The sequence below is a fragment of the Eutrigla gurnardus genome (assembly GCF_963514095.1).
Source record: "Eutrigla gurnardus genome assembly, chromosome: 1".
Taxonomy (NCBI): domain Eukaryota; kingdom Metazoa; phylum Chordata; class Actinopteri; order Perciformes; family Triglidae; genus Eutrigla; species Eutrigla gurnardus.
In genome coordinates, this window is record NC_139915.1 from 21306509 (window position 1) to 21334495 (window position 27987).

The following is a 27987-nucleotide window of genomic DNA, read 5'->3' on the forward strand; positions in this document are numbered from 1 at the left end:
ATCACTGCAAAAGAAGCATTGTACTAAAAGTAGGGGAGGGTGGCATGAGGTAGTCCCAACAGGCCCAATGCATGCTTGTTACTAGTTAGGAAGCACAGACATATATATCAGCAAATATTTATTTGACCAACAATGTGTTTGGTAACAGCTCTCTGAGGGCCTCAGTGCAACTGTGTTGTCTGCCCATGGAGGTGAAAGTGAAACGCATGCGGATCAGCACATCTTTTATTCTGGCACTTCAAGTATATCCTTTTCTATTGAAAATGCTTTGGTCAACTTAAACCTTTTGTAATAACTCTTTCAAAAGGTATATATTTTAAGTCAAAACAGGTAACAATATTTAGCCCAAATATAATTTTAAGCAGTAACGATGCCCAAGCCGAAGAGGGCAGCAGTGAGCGATCGCTGTGCTCGTGCTCTCGGAACAACACCGGCGAAGAAGAAGTGTGAGCAGAGCACTTTCCAATTGTGCAAATGGCGCTATACGTTGTAGAAGCCTAAAGTCAGCGGGAGCATCTCGTGTGTGTCAGTCAATTGAAGCGCATGAGTCTTAGTTTGAAAAGTTGCTTAGTATGACAGAGGGAAAAGGGAATCAAGCGATTCTTCAAGGAAAACAAAACATCCGTGGCTCTGATAAAGCCGTCAACATCATCGGGCAGGTAACTCAATGTGAACGTTTGTAGCAGCTAGCGGTCCGTTGCATCACGTTTTTCTAGCGTAGCTGTGAGAGGGAAAGCTAACAGCAATAGCTCACTAGACTTGCTTATGTTGGCTTAATGTCTCGAAAATATTTACAGTAAGAGCTCAACTTGTCGCCGACGAAGACCAGACGTACCGTGACGTTGCCAGTAGCTACAAGCTAGTTTAGTTATGTTTGACTTGCTAGTCTGCGTTTCACTAGAGTAACGTACGTTTGCACTAAATCGCCTGCAACGTTGCCTAGCTAAATCACAGATTCTAGTAGTTTAAAGACGAGATTTTTGGTGGCGGTACAGATTCTGGTGAAATCGTAACATTGCTCATGTCAGCCCTAAAGTGTGCCACGGAAGAACTAACGTGCTCCTACAACCACTTTGCTAAAATCAACGCGAGCAATCGCTGTAACGTTACGTTAGCGAATGTAGCAACGTACGCCGGCTAGACAAGCTAGCCGCCCTGAACAAATTAGCTTTTGAGTTAGCGTTAAATGTTAATCAGCTGTGTAGTTAGTTGATTTGTTGTAGCACATGTAACACAGACACAACAGCACGCACACCGTAAAATAGCCGCGGCAACGTGTGCGTATATTTAGGTAAACTAGGCTATGTTAACTTTAACGGTGAACTCGGGTAAACTAATCCCGTGTGACCTTGCAAGCTAACAGGGTAGCTTGCTAATGTACTGAGAAAAGTGTCCAAGTTACGGCACCTAACGTTGACTTGCCGGTGTTATTCAACTCAAAATAATATTCGCATCATTCCAACATGTCGTTACTGTTTCCTGTGTTTAACCGCGCTGAATTAGACTGTACAAAGAAATTGAACGTTGGTTTGTTTACATTATGTCAAGCTTGTTCAACGCTAGTTGGCCAACACTCTACAGATGTAACATCGGCGAGTTAACTGTCTAAATAGTGTCTGATACGTTTGACAGTGTCGTTATAAAGTTACTCTGGGTTACATCAATGTGCGAGAATTAGAGATTTTCTGGGTTGTCACAAGCACATATTGGCACACGTGAGCGCTTGAATGTTGTATTTGCTGAAATCAGATATTTTGTTTAAATAACCGTATTTGTTGTGAAATCTTTTACTCGGTCAATAGTGTGTGGCGAAGATTTAAACTGTGCCCGTTTAGTTGGTAATTGTTCTAATGTGCCTACATGTTCAATCCCACGTCATGGCATGTGGCTGCGTAGTGACAGGCGTGTTGCGCGGGAGTTCACTTGAATCCGTTGTGTGTTTTGCACTGTGGTTACAGAGGGCAGTGTTGTGTCCAATTTTTTAACACTGCGAAACTGACGGGCAAATTTCCATTCCGGTCGAGTTAGCCTTGAAAGCAAACACCGTCTATAGCTTCCGCAAGAGATAATAGTATCTTGTTGCAGCACTAGCATAATACCAAGGCTGGGGGACAACATAAACATTTAGAGACTTTGGTCAAACATGGAGTAAGAAGAAGTCAACACAGGGTAAAACATGATAATAAAAATACCAGTGTTAAAAATATACACATATAAGCAAATCCCTTTAAAAATGTTAACATGTTATTCTGTTTTTGTGACCTTAAAATGTTGTTAATTGAAATATAGAAATTTAACATGTCCAGCCAGCTATTTTTAAATTAATTCTTCGTACTGTTGCCACTCACTATTTTATGGTGGAATACAATTGGTGAATAGTGTTAAATGTCAAGGAAATAAATATTTGTATTGTCAATTAGTTTGGAGAGGCCAGGATTAGAAAAAGGTCACTGGGAGTATTTTGACCAGTTAGCTGAATAGTGCTTTATCAGAACTCACATAAACAGATGTGTCGCAGTATGTCATGTGTTGTCTTTTTTTATTTATCAGACAGCAAAACCAGTTGCAGGACCAGTTGTCATCATGTTTGCTGACAGCATGGTTTCCTGACAACTGGGGATGCACTGTTTGAAAGACCTCTTTTGTGCTGTAAAACCTGGCTGAGCAGATAAAACCTGAAGTGGATTTATGGAGTAGGAAGGACTTCTTTTACAGGTTGCCATTGTACTTGGACTTATTTAGGATCATATCTAGGAAAGGGTGATATTGACACAAAAACAAGTTTGCAGTATTTTTAGTAGGGCTGGGTATTGTTTAGAATCTCACGATTCGATTCGATTTCGATTCGTTGGGTCGCGATTCGATTCAATTTCGATTCGATATTGATTGAAATGCTTCGATATCGATTCAGTATCAAGTAGAAATACACAAGTAAGAGTACCAGATCATTTTTTCAAATAATTTATTTAGTTTCATGCCTTATGAACAGCCGTGGTATAACTCATAGCATGATAAAACAGGACACTACTTAAACACTGAACTACAGTGCATGTAACAGGTTCACACCGGCCACGGAAGCTATGGTAGTAGACAGTAGTAGTGCAGATATACCGTTGAAATACACATATTTGTTTATCTACTCTTTACATTTATTAAATGTATTTTCTCTTCCTGTTTCCCAGTGCGAGTTGAGATACACAACTATGATCGCATTTGTCAATCGTGGTATTTTATTTTGAAAATTGACCGGATTGTCTCGTGTCTCTTTGTGTGATTTCCTGCCAGAACTGACGTGTTCGCTCGCGGCACGCGCTAAAAATAGAGCAGACGCCGAAACGATCGCTTCACGGCGCGGGACGGCCGCGCCTATTCGCGCCTACGACACTATTGCTTAACAGGGGCGCGGAAAGGAAGCGGGCTCCGCTACGCGCCTATTCGCGGCGCTTCCGCGGCCGGTGTGAACGCTGTACTCGCTCCGGTCGCCATATTGTAATGGTTTGGTCTAGTGCGGCCCCCGTCCGTACAGCGCGAATCACACGAGGGTGTCGGTCACAGCGCCCCCACTGGCCAGGGGCTTGAATCGATTCAGAAAATGCCTGAATCGATATTGAATTGCGGGGAACAGAATCGCAATGCATTGCTGAATCGATATTTTTACCCATCCCTAATTTTTAGGTAACTTGAGGTGAAATTTCAATGTACTAACTGCTGTTTCGACCATCCTGTACGTCCTGTGTGTTTGTTGTCTGTACAGTGAACAATGCATGACCTGACTGCCCAAGTCACCAGCAGCCTGCTGCCGTTCCCAGGAGTGACTGTCGATGCTCTAGGGGAGGATGAGATCACTCTAGATGCTGTCCTACATGGGAAGTTCGCTGTTGGTAAGCCTAACTGATCAATAATCCAAAATAAATGTATGTTTTCTTCCCTGCATCGTTAGTTGTGATGACAAATAGAAGGTACATAAGTGAAATTGTGTAATTGCAAACTAGTCATATGCTGGAATGGGTACAGTACAGTTTTTCCCCTTCTAAGCTGCTGTAAAGATACATTTTTCCCGCTAGGATTCATTAAGTACTATCTGTCCATCTTTCTATTCATCTATACATCCATACATATTTATACACATATAATTCACTGCAGAATGTTATGGTTTAACAAAACCTTAAAAAATAAGAACTTTAATGTAGTGATGCTTCAATGTAACTTTTAGCTTAACAACAGCTTGCACAACTGGCTGCAGGCCCCCTGTTAACTCATAAACTGTTTATTTCTTAAAAATAGAACCTAGCTTGGTTTTAATCCTGGAACATAATCCCTTAACCTTTCATTTCCATGTCTGTCTGTGAAGGCCGCAGCGGGCTAGCCTGGCTGGCCTGTGGCCCCCATCTGGAGGTTGTCCATGCAGTGACAGGAGAACGTCTGTCTGCGTACTGCTTCAGTGGTGGAGGAGAGCACCCACCCACTGTACTTGCTGCCAGGGACTTCAGCTGGCTCAAACGGTCAGTTTACTTTCAGTATCTATCTCTTTATCTTTGATGTCTTTGAATCATCAACTGTCAAAATCATCTGCTTCTAAATTTTGTTACAAAGAACATTTTTAGATATTAACAATGAGGAAATGTTGAATGTGAACTCTTTTGCGGTTTTCTTTTACTAGGTCTGGATTACTAGTTGGCTTGGAGGAAGCAGAGGGGAGTGTGCTGTGTCTTTATGACTTGGGATTGTCAAGGGTGGTCAAAGCTGTAGTGATACCAGGCAGGGTGAGTTGGCGGTGCACCACGGTGTCCTTTACTCTTATCTAGTAGAGTGGATTATGCTTTGAATCTGAATGCTTAATTTGTGGAGTGGCAAGTCCCTGGTTTTAACATTGACGATATGAATTGAGTCATTGGACTTTACAAAATGATTGAGAAGTCCAAGGAGACAAAAATAGATTGTTCCTTGAAGAGCAATTTGTAGTTTTTTTGTGTGTGGTCATCTTACATTAGCAGATTTAAGTGTCTGAAGATAATGAAGTCAAGATTTAATTAAAAATTCAGATTTACAAACATACCATTTTTAACCGTGTTGCCGAGGTGGCAAGAAAACAGCCTATTTTATCATTCACAAAAACTTCCACCACATCATTCCTTTTTTTCTTCTTCCCACCTTTTTCTGTTGTCTAGATTACAGCTATTGAGCCGTTAGTTAGTTATGGCGGAGCAAGCACCTCGACCCAGCATCTTCACCAGAGTCTACGCTGGTTCTTTGGCATTGCCGCCGTAGTAACTGATCTTGGTCATGTTCTGCTTGTGGACCTCTGCCTTGATGACCTGTCCTGCAGCCAGAGTGAACTGGAGGCTTCAGGTGAGGAGTAGGGATCGACCGATATGGATTTTTTAGGGCCGATGCCGATACCGATTTTCTGATAATCAGCCTTGGCCGATGACTGATACGGCCTGCCGATTTTCTTGAGCCGATATTTGGAGCCGATATTACTTTTGCTCCCTCAATTTACATGTTAAAAATTACACTGATAACAAATGTTACAAGTCTCAATTTAAAAAGGAACAAGAACAAGTAGTAGAACAATATTTAACAAATATTAACAACAGGTGAGGTAGAACAAGTAAAGTGCTGAAAAAGTGTCAGCTAGTGCTGCAGGAGTAGTCTCGCTGAAATGCTGCCACACTGGATTGGTTTTCTGAGTCCCTGCCATTTCTTTAAAAAGAATAAACAAAAGCACATATCAGTGTCAATCTCTTGTGCAATCATCTTACATTCATATCACCCACAATATGTTTGCATCATATGAAAGGTGGATATGGTTAACTTTGCAAGGGGGAAACGGTTTCCACATCTACAACACAGTCTTGATGCATTGCTTGCTAACATATTATGAAACAGATATAATCAGATCACTAAATTACTTTTGTCAACACATTTTAATAATTTACAAAAACAATAAACCTGAAAAATAACCATCAAAATAAAATGCTTGATTTGTAATTTAAAACTGCCATGTTTTTTTTTCTACACAAAATAAAATGAGCATGTCTTAGGCTACTAGGCAACACCTTCTATGCAAAAACAACACACTAATAGGTCTGAACGAAAATGCAAAAAAAAAAAAGCTGCCAGCAACCTCAGAACATTAAGTAGCAGAGGAAAGTAACTTGATGTCAGATGCACGTTAAACAACAAACTGTTTCTGTTCTACACTGCACAACGTTAACATGGATACATATTCAACAAAGTATAAAAACATTCTCTCAAAGGTAAAGCTCTCCTTCATCCATCCATTGTCTACCGCTTATCCTGTATTCAGTCAGCTCATATGGCTGTGAGACGTGTGTCCCACTCGATGACACGCACGCATGCACACACACACACACCATGCGCCCAACCTTCCCAATCTTATTTTATTTTAAGAAAATAGTTCAGAGAAACGTGTTCTTTATTTTAGATCGACAACGCTCAGTTTAAAAGCTTTTGGAGAGCTTGCGGGAGGAGGCGCCGTCTCTCGAAACTCGCCGCGACGGCATTACACGGCTTCTTACATAGACAATGAATGGAAACGCTCCGGTAAAGGTAAACTCAGACATGACGGGCGTGTGTTCGGGACTTCCACAACATGTACAAAGCAGTAATAGTGTTTATTACGGCCATGAATGATGACACGGTGTAAATGCAGCGGGTGCCGGTCAGATTTCTCTCTCACCCCGACTGCAGTACGTCCCCGATCCCAAACTGCTCACCGATCACTCGCCAAACCCCCCCTCCTCCCAGCAGCAGCTTCAGCCAAAATCTCACTCTGAACTCAGTAAAACACTTGAGATCCCTGGTTTTACCTACAGTTTCAAGCGAAACGGAGCATGTTTTTGACATTTAGTGTTTCCACTTTCAAAGCACAAGGCAACATTTCAGCTCAGCTAAACAGTTAAAGAAAGTTTAAAACTCACCGTTGTTTTGAAGACCATGCTCTCACTACTACTGCGGGGGAGCGGAATGTCTGTGCTTGTGTCAGCTACCAAGCAACACGCAGCTGCCTGCAGCGCCTGACTGTAAATGCCGGGGAAACGATTGGCCAAAACAGCAGTGTGTGTGATGAGGCATTGGGTATATTTGTGTTTTTATGTTCTTTTTGTTGTTCTGTCCTGCTCTTGAGAAAAAAGTTCCCTTTACTCAGCACACCCTATGTTAAAAGCCTTCTGGAGGTCCTTTTACTGAAGTAGTGAGAGAGTGCTTATCTTACTTTCTGTTTTCCCTGTAATACATGTTTGTTTATCTATCTAAAACCATCTATCTTTGTATATTTCCCTCTCTCTTTCCAGACCTGCAGGTAGTGACCAAATCTCCAGGAGAGATCCCCCGACTGAGAGAAGTCAGCACCAGGCAGGGAAGACATCTTTGTCTCCAGCTGAATGGGCCGAGTGGAGCTGGAGCCACAGCTCTGCAGTACATCTCCAGGACCAACCAGCTGGCAGTAGGATTTTCAGATGGATACCTGCAGCTGTGGAACATGAAGACTCTAAAGAAGGAGTGAGTCTTTCTTGTTCATCTGACTTCCATATTTTGTGAAAGTGGGCAAAATGTACAGGGAAGAAGCTTGGGGGTCAGTCCTGGATAGCCTATCATTTGATGTTACGCCACATTACCTTATTACTGTATGTCCTGTATTTCCAAAATATATATTATTGCTGACAAGACTCCAATAATACATGTAATTTTAATAATTACTCTGCATTATGAAATTGATGAATTTAGTGTATAGATACATCCTCGGATGCGCTGGGACACATCATCAGTGATGTTGTTTCCTGAGCTCATCGGGTGTTTCGGGTCTCTCAACATCAGACACCCAGGCGACCCAGCCGGGGTGATCAATCCCCGGCTTGTGTCCCAGCAGCGTTAGCCCACATTTCAGACCTTTTAATCCAAATCCACCTAGAGGCTCTCTCTGCAGCCTCTGTGGCGGACTTGATGGCTCTCCTCTTTGCAGCTCCTGAGATGCCAAGAAGGCTGTAGGCCCTGCACAGAGAACGTGCAGCGAAGCCCCGACATCCCACCTCTATTGGCTCACAGCGGGCTTTCCAGCATCTCCTCCGACAATCTTCGATGAGCTCCTGGTATTTGAGTCGCTTGCGCTCATTGGCCTCTTCCATGCGGTCCTCCCAAGGGACTGTCAGTTCCAATAAGAGGACTTGCTTCGACGAGGCAGATGTCAGTACCAGGTCTGGTCTCAAGGAAGTTGATGTTACATATTCTGGGAATTTGAGTTGCCTGCCCAAGTCAACTCGCAGTTCCCAGTCTGATGCCGATGAGAGAAGACTGGCCGATGGTGTTGGCTTGGAGCGTGGCTTCTCTCCAGCCTTCACGAAGGGAATCGCCTTCCGGCTGCTGGCGTGTTTGTTGTTGGCCACCGTACTGGAGATGGTCTCAGCCACTGCCTTCAGCACCTGGTTGTGTCTCCAGCGGTAACGACCTCCTCCGAGAGCTGCGGGGCAGCTGCTCATGATGTGCTCCAGCGTGCCTCTTCCTGGGCAGAGAGGGCAAGTTGGAAGGTCACTCTTGCCCCAAACATGCAGGTTAGCTGGGCTTGGCAGCACGTCATAGACAGCTTGGACCATGAACTTAATGCGCTGAGGCTCTGCCTTCCAGATGTCATTCCAGGTCAGCTTCCTCTCCAGCGCTCCTTCCCACCTCGTTGATGCCCCCTGCTGCCGCATGCTCACCATCCTGCTGGCCCTCACATCCTCGACGCCTGCCCGCACCTCCTTCAAGACGAGGTCCCGCCTTTCCTTGCCCTGGGCCTTGTCGTACCGTGGCTGTGGGATGGCGCCCAGCCCTACTCGCCCGATTGCCACCGTGCCCACCATGGCCTTGTGTCTCAGTCGAGACTCTGCCAGCTCCAGCTGGCATTACATTAATGCCAATGGACTTATTTTCAAAAGCTATATTTGGTAATAACTAGAGCCCGACCAATATATCGGCGAGCCGATATTATGGGCAAGCCGATATTGGGCCAAACTATCAGTTAGTATCGGTATCGGCATTAATAATGGCCAATAAATGAATATTTTAAAAATAAAATAAAAACAGACGAAACACCCTTATAGAACTTAACAGAATTTGTCTCCAGTCTACTGGTAACTTTGTGTTTGGTTGTAAGTTTGTATTTTTAAACATTTTATTAATCAGAACTTTAATATATTTTGATGTCCCTCTGTTCCGTTGTGACAATAAAATAAACAAGTTTATTTTTAAACTGCATTATCATATTATTTTAGTGAAGACTCGTAAATAACTACAAATAACTAATGTTAGGGAAATCATTTACATTTTTGTGTCATGTTTCTTATGTGTAGATACCACTCCCAGTTAGAGGGCGGCAGGGTGCCCGTGCATGCCTTCACCTTCCAGGAGCCAGAAAATGACCCCAGGAACTGTTGCTACCTCTGGGCTGTCCAGTCTTCTCAGGATCTGTAAGACTTCTATGATACTCAGTTTTACTATGTTCTTTGTTTGAAATATGAAAAGGCAAAGTCATGGTGTCACCTCCTACACATTGTATAAAAAACAGTGCTTGTTAAAGGTTGTGAAAAAACACTTTCCTTGTCTAAGCCACAGAGCACACTGTTCCAAGGCTGTAAATGTAGCTATTAGATTTATTATTATCAGTGGGGGTTTTGAAAGAGGGTTTCTTACTTCTGGAACAGGAGCTTACATTTCTGCTCTCTGTAAGAATCCGATTCTGTAAATGACATTACATCATGTTTATTTTTCCTCTGCCTACTCTCACTCCCTCGCAGTGAGGGAGACATGGTCAGCCTCCGCCTGCTTCAGATGGCCTTCAGTGAAAGGAAGTGTATTACTTCTGGGAAGATCCTCTATGAGGTCTGTAGTGCATATAAAGTTACACCAGTAACAGTTTCTCTCTATTCTCTTCAATTTGTAAAACTTTCACACAGCTTCAAACCTACTGTTTATTTACCTTCCTTGGTTTATTCTCCCTCCCTCTTTACATTTCTGTCGCTCAGGGTTTGGAGTACTGTGAAGAAAGGTACAGTCAGGAGTTAAGTGGCACAGCTTTCCCTCTCAGGACCCAGGCCACCAACACTCACCTGCTGAGTTGCCAGACCATTGAGAAGTTCCGACCACACCCCGACAGGGATGACAGTATGAACGAAGGTTACTCTTTTTCCTCCGAAAACTACCTGTGGAAGATATGAGTATGTAGGGAGTAAATGAGTGCAAGTTTTAAGCATTTCCAATCAGATTTGAATGCTTTGTGCTTAAACATTACCAGTGTTGTCCTTGAGAAAGAAAATCTTTAAATCTCTTTTTTTGCATATCTACTTCCTCTCAGTTGTCTAACTTAAATCACTTCCACGATTATTCACACCTTTCTCCCTTCCTTCCCTCCTCCCAAACCTCACAATTTTTAGTTGCATCTCCAGACACCAGTGTGTCTATCTTCAGCTGGCAAGTCAAGGCTTATGGTCAGGGAACTCCATCTACCTTCATTGGGGTTTTTGACATCAACCGCTGGTACCACGCACAGATGCCGGACTCTTTGAGGTACTATGAATACTGATTTTGTAACTACTTAAAGGCATTCTTGAGTTCATAATTAGTTTACATTTTAAAGAAAAAATTACCAACTTTCATCAAATAATATTTCGTGTTTAAAATTGGATAAAAGGAATAATCTCATATAAACCCATTAAAAATGAAATGGGCTATTCCCTCACCATGACACATCAACAGTAACAATGTGCCTCAAAAAGAAAAGAGAAATATTCTGAAATTTATTTTCAGAAAGATTTAATTTCTCTGATTAAAGTATATTTATATTAAGAACAAAACAATCACCAAAAACAGGAATAATATAAAACCCAAGGTTACAGTTGTTGTTTCTCTGATATTTATCGGTGGTTTTATAAAATGGCAGCGATGCAAGTAATTAAGAGCTCATTGCCACCGGATTTCCAGGGATTATTAATAGTGGATTTTCTGTATTTCACTTTCACTTGTATCGTCTCAGAACGGGAGAGTCTCTGCAAAATTGTCCCTACCTGGCAGTTTGGTCTCTGGACCCAGTGGTGCAGATGGTGTCTGAACATATCATGCAGGATGTGGCAGTGCACGACCGCAGCCTGAGCAGGGGCCTGCCCTACACCTGCCCCCCACCAGAACAGTACTTCAACCCTACCACATATAACTTTGGTAGGTGTAGACACTTCAAGTAGCACAATTTGGTAATATGGAGAAATGGTAAAAATGTAATACTGGATTATCTTCAGTCTATTTTTCCAGGTTTTATCCTTGTGCCTTATTAATAAGTTTCACAAGACTGCTTTTTCCCCCCTTTCATATTACAGATGCAACCTGCTTGCTCAGCTCTGGAATTGTGCACTTGACCTGCTCTGGGTATCAGAAAGAGGCAAGTTTTATTTTTTTGGGTTCATGCAAACTTTCACCGTACCATTAGATGATATGATATAGAAGTAGGATATAAATATGTGAAGACTGTATGAATGGAAAATGCATCTCACCAACACCTCACCATTGATCACCAGACCCTGAGCTTTTTGAAGAAAGCTGCTCCCTGTTCCAGTGACATCATCTCCACAAGCTACTCTCGCTGCCTCATGTCCGGCCTTCTCTCATCTCGCTTGGCTGACACTCAGGCTTCCAGCCTCTCTCAGGTAAAATGGCCTCATTTATATAGCGCTTTTCTTCAAAGCGGGAGACATTCACCCATTCACTCACACATTCACACACCGACGGCAGAGTCAACCACAGAGGGCGACAGCAATTGGGGTGAGGTGTCTTGCTCAGGGACACCAGGCACTCAGCTAGGAGGAGCCGGGGATCGAACCGGCAATCTTGCGGTTGCCAGCCAAACGCTCTACCTAAACCCCACCCCTACACACACACACACACACACACACACACACACACACTACACTACACTAAGCTGACATCCTGGTCTCGGTCTCAGAAGTTTTGATTGTAATTTTATACATGCAACTTGATGTTTAGGAGGAGCAGTTGGATGCCATCTTGTCCACAGCAGTGGAGACCAGCTCCCTGGGACTGATCACTGGCTGTATCAAGCAGTGGACTGCAGAAGGTGAGGGCTAACTCATTGCTTCTCAAACTTCTCACAGAAACCCATTACACCCATGCTGGCATGTTTTTGGTGAAGACAGTTGCTCAGTGTTTCTTTCTCTCTTCAAACAGAACAACCAGGCTCTGCACTCAACCTGCGGTACATCCTGGATTGGGCCTGGAACAAAGTGGTCCAGACCAAGGAGGAACTGGATGGCATCTGTATGTATCAATATTTTATAGATCTAATCAAAAGACATTCTGAATTATAGAGAATGTTGTTTAGACAGAAAATATTTTAGATTTTGTAAACCTATTATGCAGTCTTCACAAAATGTTTCTTTTTAACATAGATCAACCTTGAAATTTGATCTTATTCAGTCTTTATACATGGCATCATCATTTGGCTGTCCAGTGATACATTTGAATACATTTACATTTAGGGCATTTAGCAGATGCTTTAGTCCAAAGCGACTTACAATAAGTACATTTGTCGAAAGAAAGAAAGTGTTAGGTCCTCATTTGAGTAAATTAGTCATCTAGATCACATTTGTTTGCATACACTGTCTGTTAGGGGAAAAGTTTGATGGTAACTCTTTTACAGTACAGTATGATTTAAACTTACGCTTGCCATGTCCATTTATTCATTATATTGTAAATCGTTCATATTTTAGTCTATTATAAATTCCTCCTGATTCTTCCTATTTTATTATGTTATTTGCAATTTTGTTTATACATTTGTATGTGTTCGTCCTGTCTGTCTGTCCTAGGTGCACCGCTGTTTGACAGCTCATCCAACTTCACAGACCCTCAGACCATGCAGCTGCTACAGCACAGCCAGAGACTGCTCAGTAACCTCAGCACCATTTTCCACTGTCTGCTCAGTGAAGCCCAGGAGCTCACACAGAAAGGTGCAATATCCACATTATTTGTTATTTTTCCCTGTGATGTGATCAATGAAAACGGGTTCAGCCAGCCCACAAACCCTGTCCCTGTCTGAGTTTTTATGTCAATTAAATGGCATCTTTATGATTTGAGACACTTTGAGCTATCATGCTTTGCTCTTTGATCAGCCGTATCTAGCAACCGAGAAGCTGTTGTGTTATTCTTTGGAGCCACTTGTAATTATTAATTGGTTTTGTTCAAATGTTTTGTTTTGTAGGCCTGGTGGGCCTGATGAACAAGAACATGGTGTCCAGTCTGATTTCCAAGTACGCTCAGGTGGTGCTCTGGTTCTGTCGTACCGGTCTACTGCCTGAAGGATCAGGTAAGTTGTTGCTGGGATGAACATGAGCTGGGAAACCAGCAATGTCACACAACACAGTAAATTATTTGAAAGCAGGTAGAATATCTTTAAGTCACTGACCCTAGTGACTTTAAAAGTATTCTTAAACTAGAAGCATTGTGCAACGTGGTGTATAGGGAAATTCTTGAATCTAGGCCTACCAGAGGTGCAGCCAATTAAATGTCTGGCTGCTGTAAACAAATATTCATTCAAATGTGTCTGGGTCAAGTTCCTTTTTCTTTTAACGTTATTGGAGTAAACCATTTGTTAAGGGCTAGCCAAACTTTTATACTTAATATATGCACTATATTCAATTTAATTTTTTCTCTTGCTCTATATGGATTGCGACTGTCCCCACCAGACGATGATGCTCTCCAGATCTCCAGGCCTTTCTATACTCACTCAGTCATCAGCAGCTACTACACTACACGCAGAGAGGAGTTCACCAGGCTGGCTAAGTGAGTATTCTTTGCTTGTGATCAGTTACATTTTTTGTATATATTTCAAATCTCTATTTCATAAATAATACGTTCCTTTTTTGGTGTAATAGTTGATCTAATGTTCATGGTCTTCTCAGGGGCAAGTGGTGTGCAGACTGCCTGATGATTGATGGTTTGGTTGGCCATTGTGGTGAACGCCTGACTAACCTGTGGAAGAGGGACGACGGTGGGACAGGGCAATACCCACCACCCACCTTGCATGTAAGCATTAAACTCATTTATTTTGTACCGTTTAATTTGTCAAATTGAGTTTGCATCTGTGGTTTTTCAATGTGTGAAGAATTGATTATATGATTTATCTTTTGATCCACAGGCCTTGTTGGACATTTATCTACTGGACAATATTGATGAATCTGTCAAACATGCAATTGTATCCTTTTAATTAATAATACCATAAAATTGTGTTCATGTCAGCCATGGCCGGATGCAGTAATTTATTTGTCAGTAGTTGCTTCTTCAGCTGTTTATTTGATTGGTGTATGTATATATATATATATATATATATACACATATATATATATATACACATATATATATATATATATAAAATATAATATTATATATAATATATATATATAAAATATAATATTATATATAATATAATATTATATATATATATATATATATATATATATATAATATAATATTATATATATATATATATATATATATAATATTATCTATATATATATATATATTATTATATATATTATATTATATTATTATCTATATATATATATATATATATATATATATATATATATATATTTACAATCTCATAACCCGTTAGTAGTTGTAAATCTTAAACTCTCCTTATGACTAAATTTAGTCTACTGCATGTATGAGCCTTGACCCGTTGCCCCAGGTGATTTACCTATTGCTGGATGTGATGTACTCCTTCCCCAATAAGGAGGGAGCATCAGTGGAGTCATTCCCCCCAGCTTTTGCCATCCCTATTGGACTAGTCAAACTAGTACAAGGCCTCTGGCTGCTAGACCATCACGACCACCAGGTACACACTGATTGACACATTTGACTGGCTTTTTAAGGTGTCAATTTGGATGCAGAGAGGTTGCGCAATGTATTCTATTGAAAGGGAAATGGAATGTCAGTGTGAGCAGATTAAAAACATTAGCATAAACATACTTTTAAAAACCTTTTTCTGACTATTTCTTAATGATACTATTCTCTTCTTCTTTGTCCTGATTAGAGTTCATTTGAGTTGCTCCTGCATCCAACTGCCTCCCAGTGTCAGTTTGAATGGCAGCACGAGCGTGTCCTGCAAGCACTGATGTGCCAGGGCCAACACTCAGTGGCACTACGATACTTCCATGTTACAAAGCCCCCAATTTCCTCCACCTCCCAGGCCAAACTCTGCCTGTCTGTATTGCTACACAATAGGTAAGAGGAAAGGGGAAGGACTCTGTTCAGTAAATCTTGACAATCATTTTTGCTTTGCAGCTGTGAAACGTGGGCAAGAAGCAAACACGATGGCGATCTGACGTCAGCCCTTAATGTTTTTCACATGTCTTACTTTAATCACCATTTTTTAGATGTGTCATAGATGCGTGGTCCTTACTTCGGCAGCACTCAAATCGCCTCAACATGGGGGAGCTGCTGGGCTTCCTGTATGAGAGCTGCCAGGAACTGGACCTCATCAAGGAGCTGCTCAAACTGCCCCTGGGCCTCACTGAGCAGGTAGAAGAGGGATTGGAGAATTTATCAGATTTTAATTGCTGTATTATTTTTATTTAAATTATTCATTTAATTTGTTATTTAGATTGTAAAGTAGATGCTTAAAACTCTTGGTTATTTTTGTGTTTCAGGAAAGTTTGGAGAAGTTCCTCCAGGGTACCGGGGGTCTCCAGAACAGAGAACTGCTGATGGTTCATTACCTTCAGCAGGCCAAATACATTCCTGCCCTGCAGCTCAACCACAGCCTCAAGAAGAACCTGGTGGTATGTTTGACTCTCGCATCCATAGTATTGCACTAATTATCACAACATTATCTTGATATACAGTATGTGACGTTTATAGTATATTTATTATGTTCAGAATCAACTCTGCTAAAGAGTTGTTATATAGTGTAAATGCATATTATATCCAAATATTAAAAAATGTGTATCACCATATGATTTATATAGAAAGAATAAACTTTAATCCCATAAAATTTATAAGCAAGGGTCTTTGTTCCTAGACTGAGCGAGACCCAAAGCTTAAAGAACGGTCCAACACCAGGAACTCTATATTGGATCAGTATGGCAAGGTTTTGCCCAGAGTCCAAAGGAAACTGGCAATGGAGAGAGCAAAGCCCTACCAGCATCCCTACGCCATCCACAGAGAAGGTAAGGAGATACTGAACTTGGATTAATGTCTTTTGCAGTTGGGGCTGAAACTATTCTTCCAAGTGACTTGATTACTAAAAATCGGCAAATTAATTTTGAGAGTGCAACTGAAGGTTAACAATCAGAAAAAAAAAACATTTTCCGAAATGCACAAATCATTTCAAATGACTTTAAAAAGAGTTAATGTCTTATGGGTAACTCCTACAGAGGAAATACAGTTTAACTATCGCTTTGGACGACCAATGTGACTATAATCAATCCAACTTTAGCTATCAAATAGTAATAACATATATACACACTGTGCTCCAGTTTCTCGGCCACAGCCACTGTCCACCATCACCAAGCGCTCCATCAGTGAGAAGGTAATGTCGAGGGCTGCCTTCATCAACAATGTCCTGACCAAGATCGAGGAGGTGTGGTTCCGCAAAGAAGCCACGCCACAGTCTTCCCCAGCAAAGAGGTGAGCATAAGAATAACACAATTGCATTTCAAGGATATTTTATTCATTTATTTGATTATTTTATAATATTTCAATGTTGTTTATGCCAGCCCCTGGTCAGCTGATGTTCAAAGCCCCAAGTCCTCCTCCATGACCCTTTCTGACCCCTTCCTTGGAACTCCTATCACCATGACCTCTAAACGAAAGTCAAGGTACTCTCATATGAGCTCCTTCTTAGCCTGAGTGAAGCAACCAAACATATAACATTTCTTTGACATAAAAGGAAACTCAACATTTTGTGACGGTATAATCTGTGTTTTTGAGCATACACAAGTACTACCATAAACAGACTTAAGAATATGATTTGTTTTTAAAAAATCGAATAAATGATTCTAAAAAGAACTTCATTTAAATGCTTCATATTCCTAAAAGCTGTACAAACTAAGCTAAAAGGATAAGTAAGTCAATGAACCGTAATTATTAATTACAAGTATTGAAATTATTATTATTTTTAAATGTATATGAAATCAGACATGTTCATAATATTGCTCATTTCTAATTAAACACTAATATTTTCTGTATAATCCAAAAAGCTACATGTAGTTACTACAGAGCGTTGTTAAAACATGATAAAGTCATTGATGCTTTGCATTCCTTCCTCTACTTTAATGTGAATCAGGCTGATGGACTTGGTGGTTCACCCCTCCTGTCAGACCCCTCGTCCTCTTCTCAGCCCTCCTAGACCTCCTAGCTCCTGGGTTTCACCAAAGAGCATCAGCAAGGCCCCGGAACTCAGTCTACTGCAAACACCACAGGTTGTCAAGGTGAGAAGGAATTCACACTGACAGGGTAAAGGAATACAGGATGTCTTGTATCTATGTATATTTCTAAATGTTTTGTTGTTGTATAGTTTATTTTCCTATTAGTTTACTTTGTATTCCTGGAACATGTTGGTATTTTGTTACTTACATTTTTTATTTTTGTCTCAGCGAGCTCGAGCCTTGGCTGCTTCTGGCCCTGTGTTCTCAGCCTTCACTCCTCAGTCCATCCTGCGCAGCAGCCTGAGGCCCACACCCGTCCCCACCCCGTCTGCTTCTCCAGGACGCTCTGTCACCCCCCCACTTCGCAGCAAAGAGAGCCGGATCACCTTTATCGAAGAGGCAGAATCTCCAGAACCGGAGAAAGGGATCCGATGGACCAATGGGGTAAGACCAAGCATGAGATAGGAAACAAAACTCTCTCTAACTAATTTGTCTTTAGTGGTCTGTATTAGAGATGCACCAATCCGGTACCCGGATCGGATATCTGCTCCGATATTGACTAATTAGCTGGATCGAATATCGGATGAATGAGGACGATCCAGCATTCCGATCCAGTCATTTTGTTTTTATTAATATCATACACGGCAATACAGTTACAGCGATCTAGTCACTTCAATTCTATGTTTGCAACGCTGGTTACGTCATTACGCGAAGCACGCACAGCAGCTAGTGATGAGCAAACACAGAGCAAGCACCGGTTAATTAAGCCATTGTTTGTTGGGTTTCAGGCAGCTGCTATATTTTACATGACATTTTAAAATATCTGTTTGCAGTGCACTTTATATGGTTACAAGTGTTATTTATTTATTTTTGCTGCTAATGTGCACTTTATTTGTTAATAAATAATATTAAGTACATTTATATCAATGTTTATGTCAAGCCTGATGCCTTCACTCACATGGGAAGGTATATGGTTCATTCATTCAACAGTGGTATCGGCTCAGCCCAGGTATCGGTATCGGATTGGATCGGAGAAAACTGGATCGGTGCATCTCTAGTCTGTATTAATACACTTCTCATCAATTATGCTCCACTTTGTGTCACTGGTATGTTTGATTTTGTCTTTATAATAAAACGTGCAATCTTCTTTGGAACCATTTCCTTTCCAGATGGCTGCAGACAGTGAGATTAGCTTGCTGACCAGAGGCTCTATGCTATCCAAGGCTACACATAAGACCTGGTCCTCACCTGTTGAGGAGGAACAGGAAGGGGAACAACCTTGTGTGAAGGTCTTGCCTCCGGAAGGTGGTATTCCCTCCCCCCAGCTGAGATGCTTAGAGATCGAGTCATCGCCAATCCCTGAAGTCGCTGCAGAAACCAGACCGTCTGATACAACACAAGCGGGACTCAGCCTGAGCTTTGACACCAGCCAGACATCTGTCCGCTCAACAGACACCACTCTAGAGTTTTATGATGCACCCCTTCCTGATGTCTCAGAGGGCCAGGAAGTGGAGGAGGGGCATACAGCATCAGCAAAAGAAGAAGAAGAGGTAGTGATGGTGAACATCAAAGATCTGACTGAAAATCAAGAACCAGAGGAAAAGTTCTTGCCAACCACTGAGCAAACCCCACTCCTGACATCAGAGGATAGAGAGAGGGCAGAAGAGGAGATGTATGAAGATGCTACAATTGACGACATGGTTGAGAAAGGTCTTGAAGACGAGATTAAAACCGAGGAAGTAGTTCAGTCTGATGAGAAGGATGTTGAGGCAAGGAGTAAAGATGAAGATGCCACAACTCTCCATCAAAAGGAGACGTCTAGTCACAATCAAGGTAAATTATTTTTCCTCTATTTGTTTGTCTTGTCCTTTTTGTTAGAGGTTGGATACTCACACAGTACCAAAATAAAAATAAATTTTATGCTCTGATATTTAACTTTTCACGAATAAAAGTTTTTGAAAGTATTCATTAGGGGTGTACGGTATAAACGGTGCTGAAGGTATACCGGTATGAATTTCGCTACGGTATGGATTTTGACGTTACCGCGGGACCGGTGTGACCAGTAGATGAACACTTTCTTTTTTCCCCCTTTTATTTAGATGAGCGCAAAAGCGCTCGTCTTTTGCGACAGACATAACAGACTTCTTAACAGACATCACCGCAATGCGTCCAGGCAGCCCGCGTAAGCATCACACTGTTTACAAACATGTCCATGTGTACAACATGCACGAAAGAGCGGCAGTGGCTTAACAGACGGAGATATGGCTGAAAGCGCAGCACGCGAGGAAGAGGAGCAGTTGGTGAAAAAGAAGGGTGCACATTCCATTATCTGGACATGGTTTGGTGCAATAATCATTTACATTAGGAGCGCCTCCGCGCAGCACAGTAGACTTGCTCCGCAAGACGCGCGGCCGCAACAATCCTCGCCGCGCGCTCCCGCTACGTTCTTCTTCGTGTCCATTACGCGCTTGATGTTGTTCTGATGCCGCTCTGCCTCGTTAAACCACCACGATGCCGCTTTCTACTTTGAAAACACGGAAAGTTGACACTGTATTTTGATAAGCTGTTGCACTCTTCAGACTCGTGGTGTGAGCGGAACCGGACCGGTACCGGGACCGGACCGGTGCATTTATAAGAAAAATGCCGCTGTGTCTCCGTCCAAAATCCGCTTTCCTCGCGCTGCCTGCTCGCACAGATCCGCTCGTGCGCACATTCGCTGATGCAGGTCGAGTGTTGTCGAGAAATAAATGCAGAGACGGCGCTCCTTAAAAACAACATCAAGCCATAGGCAGCCTAATAAAATAAGGATTGTTTTTTGATAAGCTGTGGAACTCTGAGTTAACCTATTTCTACCTGAATTTCTATGAACTATTAGGCTGTTGAGTAAACCTATAACTTATATTTTACTTGATAAAATAAGACAATATATGCACTCATATGTCGTTATAATGTTTTATAACGTATAAAAGTATCTGTAGCTATTAATGTGATGCTCCTCATTTTCCAGCCATATTTTTCCGGCCCCTAATTTTGGATCATTTCCATCAACCGGCACCTTAATAAGTCACTCTCTCCTTTAATCCTTGACAACCTTGAATACACTCAGGTTGAACAAAAATGTTGAATGCAAATATAATAATTGCAGAATTGCAGACTGCTTGTTGTGCCACCTGACTTAATCCAACTGCACCAATACACCATCCCACGCGTCTTGTCTGTTTAGGGTTTTTTCGGTGGGTACCACCGGGCCTGAAAAAAATTCTAGGGGAAAAGACTGTACATAGAAACTAAAAGATAAAAATTAAAATACCGCGATATAATACCGTTACCGTCTATGCCTCAAATCATACCGTGATATCAATTTTAGTCCATACCGTACAGCCCTAGTGTTTTGCCACACTTATCTAAAACATCACTTGACACATTTTGTATACTACTAGTTTGTAACCAGGGAACTGAGAGCACGTACTCCGGCACTGAGGTTAAATCTCAGGATCTACCAGTGGGACAGGATGTCCAGAACGAATCCACAGATTTCACTGAGTATCTTCAACCATCTGCAGCCACTGATACACCAAACAACCCAGAGGAGGAATTGGAGCAATCAACAGGTCCCTCTTTAAATGTTTCGCTTTTACTGTTAAAAGTTAGAAGATATTGCCACCTCATATTAGACAAGATTGTTATTCATAAATGCAATGATATATGGGGAATTGTATAACACATGGCTTTTCAGTATAGGTTGAAACATGTCACATATTACCCAACACATTATACCATATTATGACTAAAATGTTATGATTCTGTATTGTCTGACAGATCTAACAGACTTTGTGCAGAAACATCTGTTTGGCGGTGATCTGTCTCCTCCGCTCACCCGCTCAGGAATCCACAGCGCATCACAGACCCAGACATCCTCCAACAGGTGTGTATCCTTTTCTGTTTAAAAAAATAAGAAATATCTTGACTACAACCCCTAACTTTCCATTAAATGTCATCAAAAACCCTATATCCATATAACTATAAATATGGGAATTTGGTGTGAAACTGAAAATGTTGTATAACCATATGTCTCTTTTACTGGCCCAATCGGCTCGTTGTTTTGCTTTTCACTGTTTTAACATTCTCCTTTCTCCCAGAGAGTCACTATGTGAAGTTGAAGAGGAGGTGCAGGCAGATGCTGAAGCTCCACCAGTGTTCACCAGCCAAATATCTACAGCCTCCGTGTCCGCCTCCGTGTCCTCCTCCGAGCCAGCGGGCACAGACTCCCACTGTAAACAAAATTGCCCACACATGCACTTTAACACTGGTAATATTCCTGTTAGTGCTGTTTGCCTTGTTTCTCTCACCTGCACTTTTCTGATCTCTTTTTTAAAATCTCCTAGCTGTTGTGAGTGTAAACGATAGTGAAGAGCTTTCGAGTCCTGTGTCTGAGGAGGAGGAGGAAGAAGAGGAGGAGTCTGATCAAGCTGAAGATGAGGAGGAGGAGGACTCTGGCAGTGAGGTGGAGATTATTGAGGAGGTCCAGGGTAATGGGAGGCTGCCAGCCCTCCAACCCAGTTCAATCTTTGTACAACAGGAACACACACACTTCCTGCCGAGTCTGGCAGAGCAGGAGGCTGCAGAGTTCTCCCTGATTACTCCTGGTGCAGAGATGAAGGTAACAAATGTAGAGCTGAAACAATTAGTCAATTATTCCAAGTTGTGATCAGGATCATTTTCAGACTTTTATAGAGTAAATTATTAATCACTCACATAATCCAGAAATATTGCCTCCTGTGCGTTTGCTCCATGACAGGTTGTAGAGGAGGTCATGGAGGGTGAGGTGGTGATGGTGAGACTCGGGGCAGATGAAGAAGTGATGGAGGCAGATGAGGATGAAGAGCAAGGGTCATCATACATGGAGCTCAAATCCTCTACTACTCTCCTGGTACCCCTGGAGCTTGTGGAGGAGCAGGATGACCTGGTGGATAGTTCTCAGCCGGGTCTCCCTGAGCTTCAGCAAGCCATTGTGCCTGCTGACCCGAGGTCTGAACCTCACAGCGGCTTCTCTCTGATGCTGGACATGGACGAGGTTGGGGAGGCAGACACACTTCCGATGGAAAATGACGTGCAGACCTCCGACCCTCTCACCCTGCCTCCAGCAGTGAAGATTATTGACGAGCTTGTGGCCAAACCAGAGGTCATTCTTTTGGGCACAGAAGATCAGGAGCCTCCTCTGTCTGGAGAAGTCTCCGAGGACCAGAGGAAAAAGATGGAGACCTTGAAAGGAACTGAGGTAGATAGACCAACAGAGGCAGAGCTTGCAAAACTTGCTGACCTACAAACTGAAGATGCTGGGGCAAACCATGAGGGAAAAGATGCTCAAGAACATGGTAATGCAGAGGTTCCAATGTTGGCTGAAGACCAAGAACATGCTGGACTCTCTCCAGTGGAAGACATCCCATCAGTAACGCTGGCTGAAGATCCTGAACCTGAAGGTGTTTCACCGTCTGGACCAGGTCCAGTGGAAGACCTCCCGCCAGTAACGCTCGTTGAAAATCCTGAACCTGAAGGGGTTTCACTGTCTGGACCAGGTCCAGTGGAAGAACTCCTACCAGCAATGCTGGCTGAGCATCCTGAACCTGGAGTTTTTTCACTGTCTGGACCAAGTCCAGTGGAAGAACTCCCACCAGCAACGCTGGCTGAAGATCCTGAACCTGAAGGTTTTTCACTGTCTGGACCAAGTCCAGTGGAAGGACTCCCACCAGTAATGCTGGCTGAAGATCAGGAACCTGAAGGGGTTTCACTGTCTGGACCAAGTCCAGTGGAAGGACTCCCACCAGTAATGCTGGCTGAAGATCAGGAACCTGAAGGGGTTTCACTGTCTGGACCCGGTCCAGTGGAAGAACTCCTATCAGTAATGCTGACTGAAGATCCTGAACCTGAAGGTGTTTCACTGTCTGGACCAGGTCTAGTGGGAGACCTCCCATCATTTACGCTGACTGAAGATCAGGAATCTGAAGGGGCTTCACTGTCTGGACCAGATCCAGTGGAAGAACTCCCATCAGTAATGCTGACTGAAGATCCTGAACCTGAAGGGGTTTCACTGTCTGGACCAGATCAAGCAGAAGAACTCCCACCAGCAATGCTGGTTGAAGATCCTGAACCTGAAGGTCTTTTACTGTTTGGACCAGGTCCAGTGGAAAAACTCCCATCAGTAACGCTGGCTGAAGATCCTGAACCTGAAGGTTTTTCACTGTCTGGGCCAACTCTGGTGGGAGACCTTCCTGTAATAATATTGACTGACTTTCATGAACCTGAAGAAGGACTCTCAGTCTCTGGACCAACTCCTGCGGGCGAACTCCCAGCAGATGTGGACGTCAAAGACACTATGGCAGATAAAGATGTTGCTGAGAAGGAGATGGTAGAGGATGAGTACAAACCAGCACCTCCTGAGAACCAAGTGGAGCCTGAAGGGAATGGGCCTGTGGATATTGACACAGAAGTAACCCCCAACACAGAGACAGTTGTTGTTGTTGTGGAGGAGAAGCAGCAGGACCATAAAGCCTTAGCAGAAACAGGAGAGGATAACAGGGAAGAAACTGAGGCAGAGAAGGAAACACAAAGGAGAACCAGGGTAAGGCAGGGAAAAGATATGACAGAAGAGAAACCTTTGAAGCAGGTTTTGAGACCAGATAGTATTACGGAGGAACCGCCTGTGCCAGAGACGCCCACTTCTAAGAGGAAAAAGAAAGCTCCTTCCACCCCAACACGGAGGACCACAAGAGCGAGGGCAGTCACCTTTATCTCTCCCCTCGCAGAGGCAGCAGAGGAACTAGAGAAGGATGTAAAATTGGAGGAGGTAGAAATGAGCACTGCCTCACCTAGTCGCACACCTAGAAAAAGTAGGCAGAGCAAAGAAACTGAAGTCCTAGCTAGCCCACCTCGAAGAAGTACTCGCAATGCTCAGCCAAAGCCTCTTAAAGAGGCGGTTGAAGAGGTTGACATCATGGATAATGACCGCACAGTTGCATTAACCTCCAAGGCCTCTTCTCCAGCCAGACGGGGGGTTTCTCAGAGGACCGCTTCTACAAGGGCTCAAAGTGAAGATCAGGAGGAACAAGAGGATGAGGTCAAAAATACAAAAGTTTCTCGACTGTCGAGCTCCAAGACTCCCACACCGGCCAAACGCAGGACCACCCAGGGAAACACTCCGAGGAGGTCCAGCAGAAGAACATTGAGCAGCAACGAGGTGGTGTCAACGCCATTGGAGAGCTTGGAAGAAGAGAAGGAGCAGGTGGATGTCTTTGCGTCCTCCATCAAACGCAGCTCCAGGAAAATTAAGACCGACTCATCTGAGACGCTGCCAGCCGTGCTGGACGAGGAAGAGCGCAAAAAAACATCCAGCCCCAGCAGGGCGACTCAACAGTCCAACCGGATTACCCTCAATGTTTATCCACAAGTAAGTCATTTGTCTGTCTCTTGTCTCAATCATTCATATATTCATTTCTCTTGTGCCTTTCCTACTATAAGTCAAATTGTGAAAAGGTCTTTTTATCAAAGACTCTTGTGGGAGGCATCGTTTTTCATTAGTGAGGGTTTGCTATGTCTCTCCAATATACCATGAATGTAAAGCTTCATCTTATTCACCATCATCTGATGTTGACAGATATTCAGCCATTTTTGTTTGATGTCTGTCGTTGTTGACTGTTTTACCTCATAATATAATTTTCAACCCCCCCCCCCCCCCCCTTTTTTTTTTCTTTTTTTTTTTCCGTTTTACATTTTTCTTTATTGAACCCAATCCATCCATTGTTGATCATTGATGATATTTTAAACTCCCAGGTGAAACTGGTTCCTGTATTGCTTCCTCAGAGTGCTTGGAAAATGAGAGGAGACACAATGACTGAGAATGTCAAAGAAAGTGAGGTTCAGCTGCAGCCTGAGCTCAACAGCAACGCTGGCCACGCCAAGTCCCGCCGAGCAACTAGAAACAAACTTTGGGATCACCCTGTGGAAGACCTTCCCTTACTTGACTCGCCGTTGGAAGTGGATTCTGAAACCCCTGTCGCAGATGCCCTCATCAGGAGACTTCAGGATGAGCAGGAGAAGCAGGAAGGTATGTATGAGCCTGCATACAGACAGAAAATAGAACTGCACTTGTACAATTTATTTCTGCATCTCAGTTTCTGTATGATGTTATAACTCTTTGTTATGCAATAACAGGAGGAATAGTTGTCACAAAGATGTTAAGAACCAACAAGAGGAGCATGAGGTCGTCAGAGCAGGTCCACTCGCTACTTCCTGTGAAAGACGGCCTGGTCTGCAAACCCGGAGAGTCTAGTCCAGATCAGAATTCATTCATCTACTCACCCTCGCGAAGAAAAACAAGAGGTGAGCTGTTTGTCCATTTACCTGTATGTCCTTCCTTTCACCCATGATGGTTTTAACCCTGCGTTGTTTGTGTGTCAGCTACAAGAGCGATGTCTCCTGGCCCAAGTCAAGAATCTGCAGCGCCTGTCACTCGCAGCAGGAGGAGAGTGGACAGAGATACCTCTGCTGCTCCTTATGTAAGTGCTTCACTGCTTATGAAGTTCTAACTGTTTAGTGTGGACACGGCTGGATTTGTATTTTAATCTGAACAAAATAAGTCAGTTCCATAAACATGAAGGCTCATGTTGTACAAAGCCAAGAGTTGTTTTTGAGTCTTCCTCCAAAATGAAAGTAAAACAAAAATGTTGTTTTAGATTAAACACATTTTTAACTAAGACCCCTCCTTGTGTGGTATTAGTTAATTTTATGCAAATCTGTTACAGTTCAATTTAGCAATTTTGCCCATTTTTGACCTTGACCTGTAAAGTTTAGTGATTTATCTTGCATGGTTGTAACGCTATGGAGGTCACAAAATCTGTCCACAGACATATAGAGTATGCTACACTTTAGAGGGTTAATGAACAAGAGCCCTTTTTTCCAGGATGAAATTACTTCAGAAGAAGATCTTGTGGAAGTGGAGAAAGCAGCAATCATTTCTAAGACCAGAAAAGCAGGCAACCGAACAGCCAAGTAAGATCCTGTTCTCTGATAAATATGTCATGGAACCCAAAGGCCATGTATACAACAAAATTTGCTTACTGTAGTTTTAAGACTTTTCGTCACAATTTCCACTGCAGTGTTCTCTGTTTGGGCTAAAGTAAATCCCTCCCTGCTCAGGTTTTTTGTTTTTTCCTTCACTTTCAGATCCAAAGCAGTGTTGGTGCCGCCTCCCATAGCAGAGGTGGACCTGATCTCGCCTCTACCCAGCCCAGCTGATCCAGTCCCGCGAGCACTGAAGAGGATTATGGAAGGAGAGGTCCCGGCCGCGGGCATGAACCTGCGGCGCAAACGCATAATGGACACCGTTTTCACAAAACCAGTAATGCGGAGGAAGAAACTATAAGCAGGTTGATGGTGGTTTTAACCAGTGAACCTCAGACAGTCACCAGAAGATTCGCACCATCTTGAGCAGGAGCTGTCAAATTAAAGTGTATGCCTAAACTCACGATGACTTCCCCAGATGCCTCACAGTGTTGCGGTTGTCTTTGTATATTTACTTTCCTGCAGGACAATAAAAAAAAAAAGAAGCAATGTAGGCATGAAAATCTATTTTTAGGACACAACACACTGGCAGACAGCAGTGTGAGAGGCATATATTTTTGGAGTTTACACATCCCACTCGTACTAACTGGATTTCACTTGATATCGTATCTGGCCGTTTTGTGACACTCCTCGTAATCTGCTAAATTCTCTTGGCACAGAATGGCACAAGGGAAAGCAATCAATCCTAATCAAATGGGATTTTACGAGTTCCCGTTAATAAAACCAGAGACTGAACTCACCCTGCCTCTGATGAAGATGTTTTATTTACATTTTTTTACATCTTTATTTTTCTTTCCCTCTTCTTCTGTGGTTTAGTTTTAGTTTTCGAGACCTGCTTTTTCGTTTCAAGAAAAGCAACCAACCTAGTGGAGACGAAAGATTTCTGATAAATTTGTATATAGTCTTTTGCTATGTTCCAAATAAAGTTAATAAATAAATACATCATAAAGAACTACACTTGTTTTGAAGTTTTAAGTTTCTTGAATCCGTTTGATCATCTAATTAGATTGCCTATGCCATAGTGTTAAAATTTCAGTCAATTTTAGGGGGGAGATTTTCTGTGAGAGGCAGCCACAATCTTGTACCCTAACACCATCAGATTTGGACTGTTTCTGTATATCTGGGGATTTTGTATAGTGAAAGAAACAAAAAGACTTGCAAAGCAGTTGGGTGTTGTTAGAATTGTTTTCAGACATGTTAATAGGCTTGTTTAATTATATTTGTGGCTACTACTATTTGCCACGGCTTTTTTTCTTCTGATGAATGTATGTCTTATTTTTGATGACTGCTCTTTGATAAATACGGTAAAGCTTAAACAATTCTGGTGTAGATTTGTTATCTGTTCTATTTCCTGTGTTGCTTGTGTTTTATTAGTTTGCTGGGTGGATGGTGGAGTGACTGGAACACAGCCTTTCTCTCTCTGAGATGTCCAGTGAACCAG

At 42.5% G+C, this 27987-nt stretch overlaps 1 protein-coding gene across 3 annotated transcripts; it reads left to right on the plus strand.

Moving 5' to 3' along the window:
• The first annotated feature begins 474 nt into the window (after window positions 1–474).
• ahctf1 (AT hook containing transcription factor 1) lies at window positions 475–27859 on the plus strand. Of its 3 annotated transcripts, none has more exons than XM_084002764.1 (40): window positions 475–659; window positions 3755–3881; window positions 4352–4502; window positions 4661–4763; window positions 5169–5349; window positions 7317–7524; window positions 9351–9467; window positions 9795–9879; window positions 10023–10173; window positions 10431–10563; window positions 11030–11211; window positions 11367–11428; window positions 11565–11693; window positions 12031–12121; window positions 12232–12321; window positions 12870–13010; window positions 13262–13366; window positions 13746–13842; window positions 13962–14085; window positions 14198–14254; window positions 14750–14896; window positions 15095–15285; window positions 15438–15582; window positions 15711–15842; window positions 16082–16229; window positions 16539–16689; window positions 16779–16880; window positions 17348–17492; window positions 17658–17873; window positions 18599–19262; window positions 20870–21040; window positions 21249–21354; window positions 21569–21702; window positions 21815–22089; window positions 22228–24873; window positions 25257–25530; window positions 25638–25805; window positions 25884–25981; window positions 26386–26474; window positions 26649–27859. In XM_084002764.1, the coding sequence occupies exons 2-40, from the start codon at window positions 3761–3763 to the stop codon at window positions 26845–26847; spliced, it is 8529 nt and encodes a 2842-aa protein (XP_083858890.1). In that variant the 5' UTR covers window positions 475–659; window positions 3755–3760; the 3' UTR covers window positions 26848–27859. The 3 variants fall into 3 exon arrangements, with proteins under 3 accessions (XP_083858890.1, XP_083858892.1, XP_083858891.1); XM_084002766.1 differs by having other exon boundaries at window positions 25287–25530; XM_084002765.1 differs by having other exon boundaries at window positions 10023–10161.
• The last annotated feature ends 128 nt before the right edge of the window (window positions 27860–27987 follow it).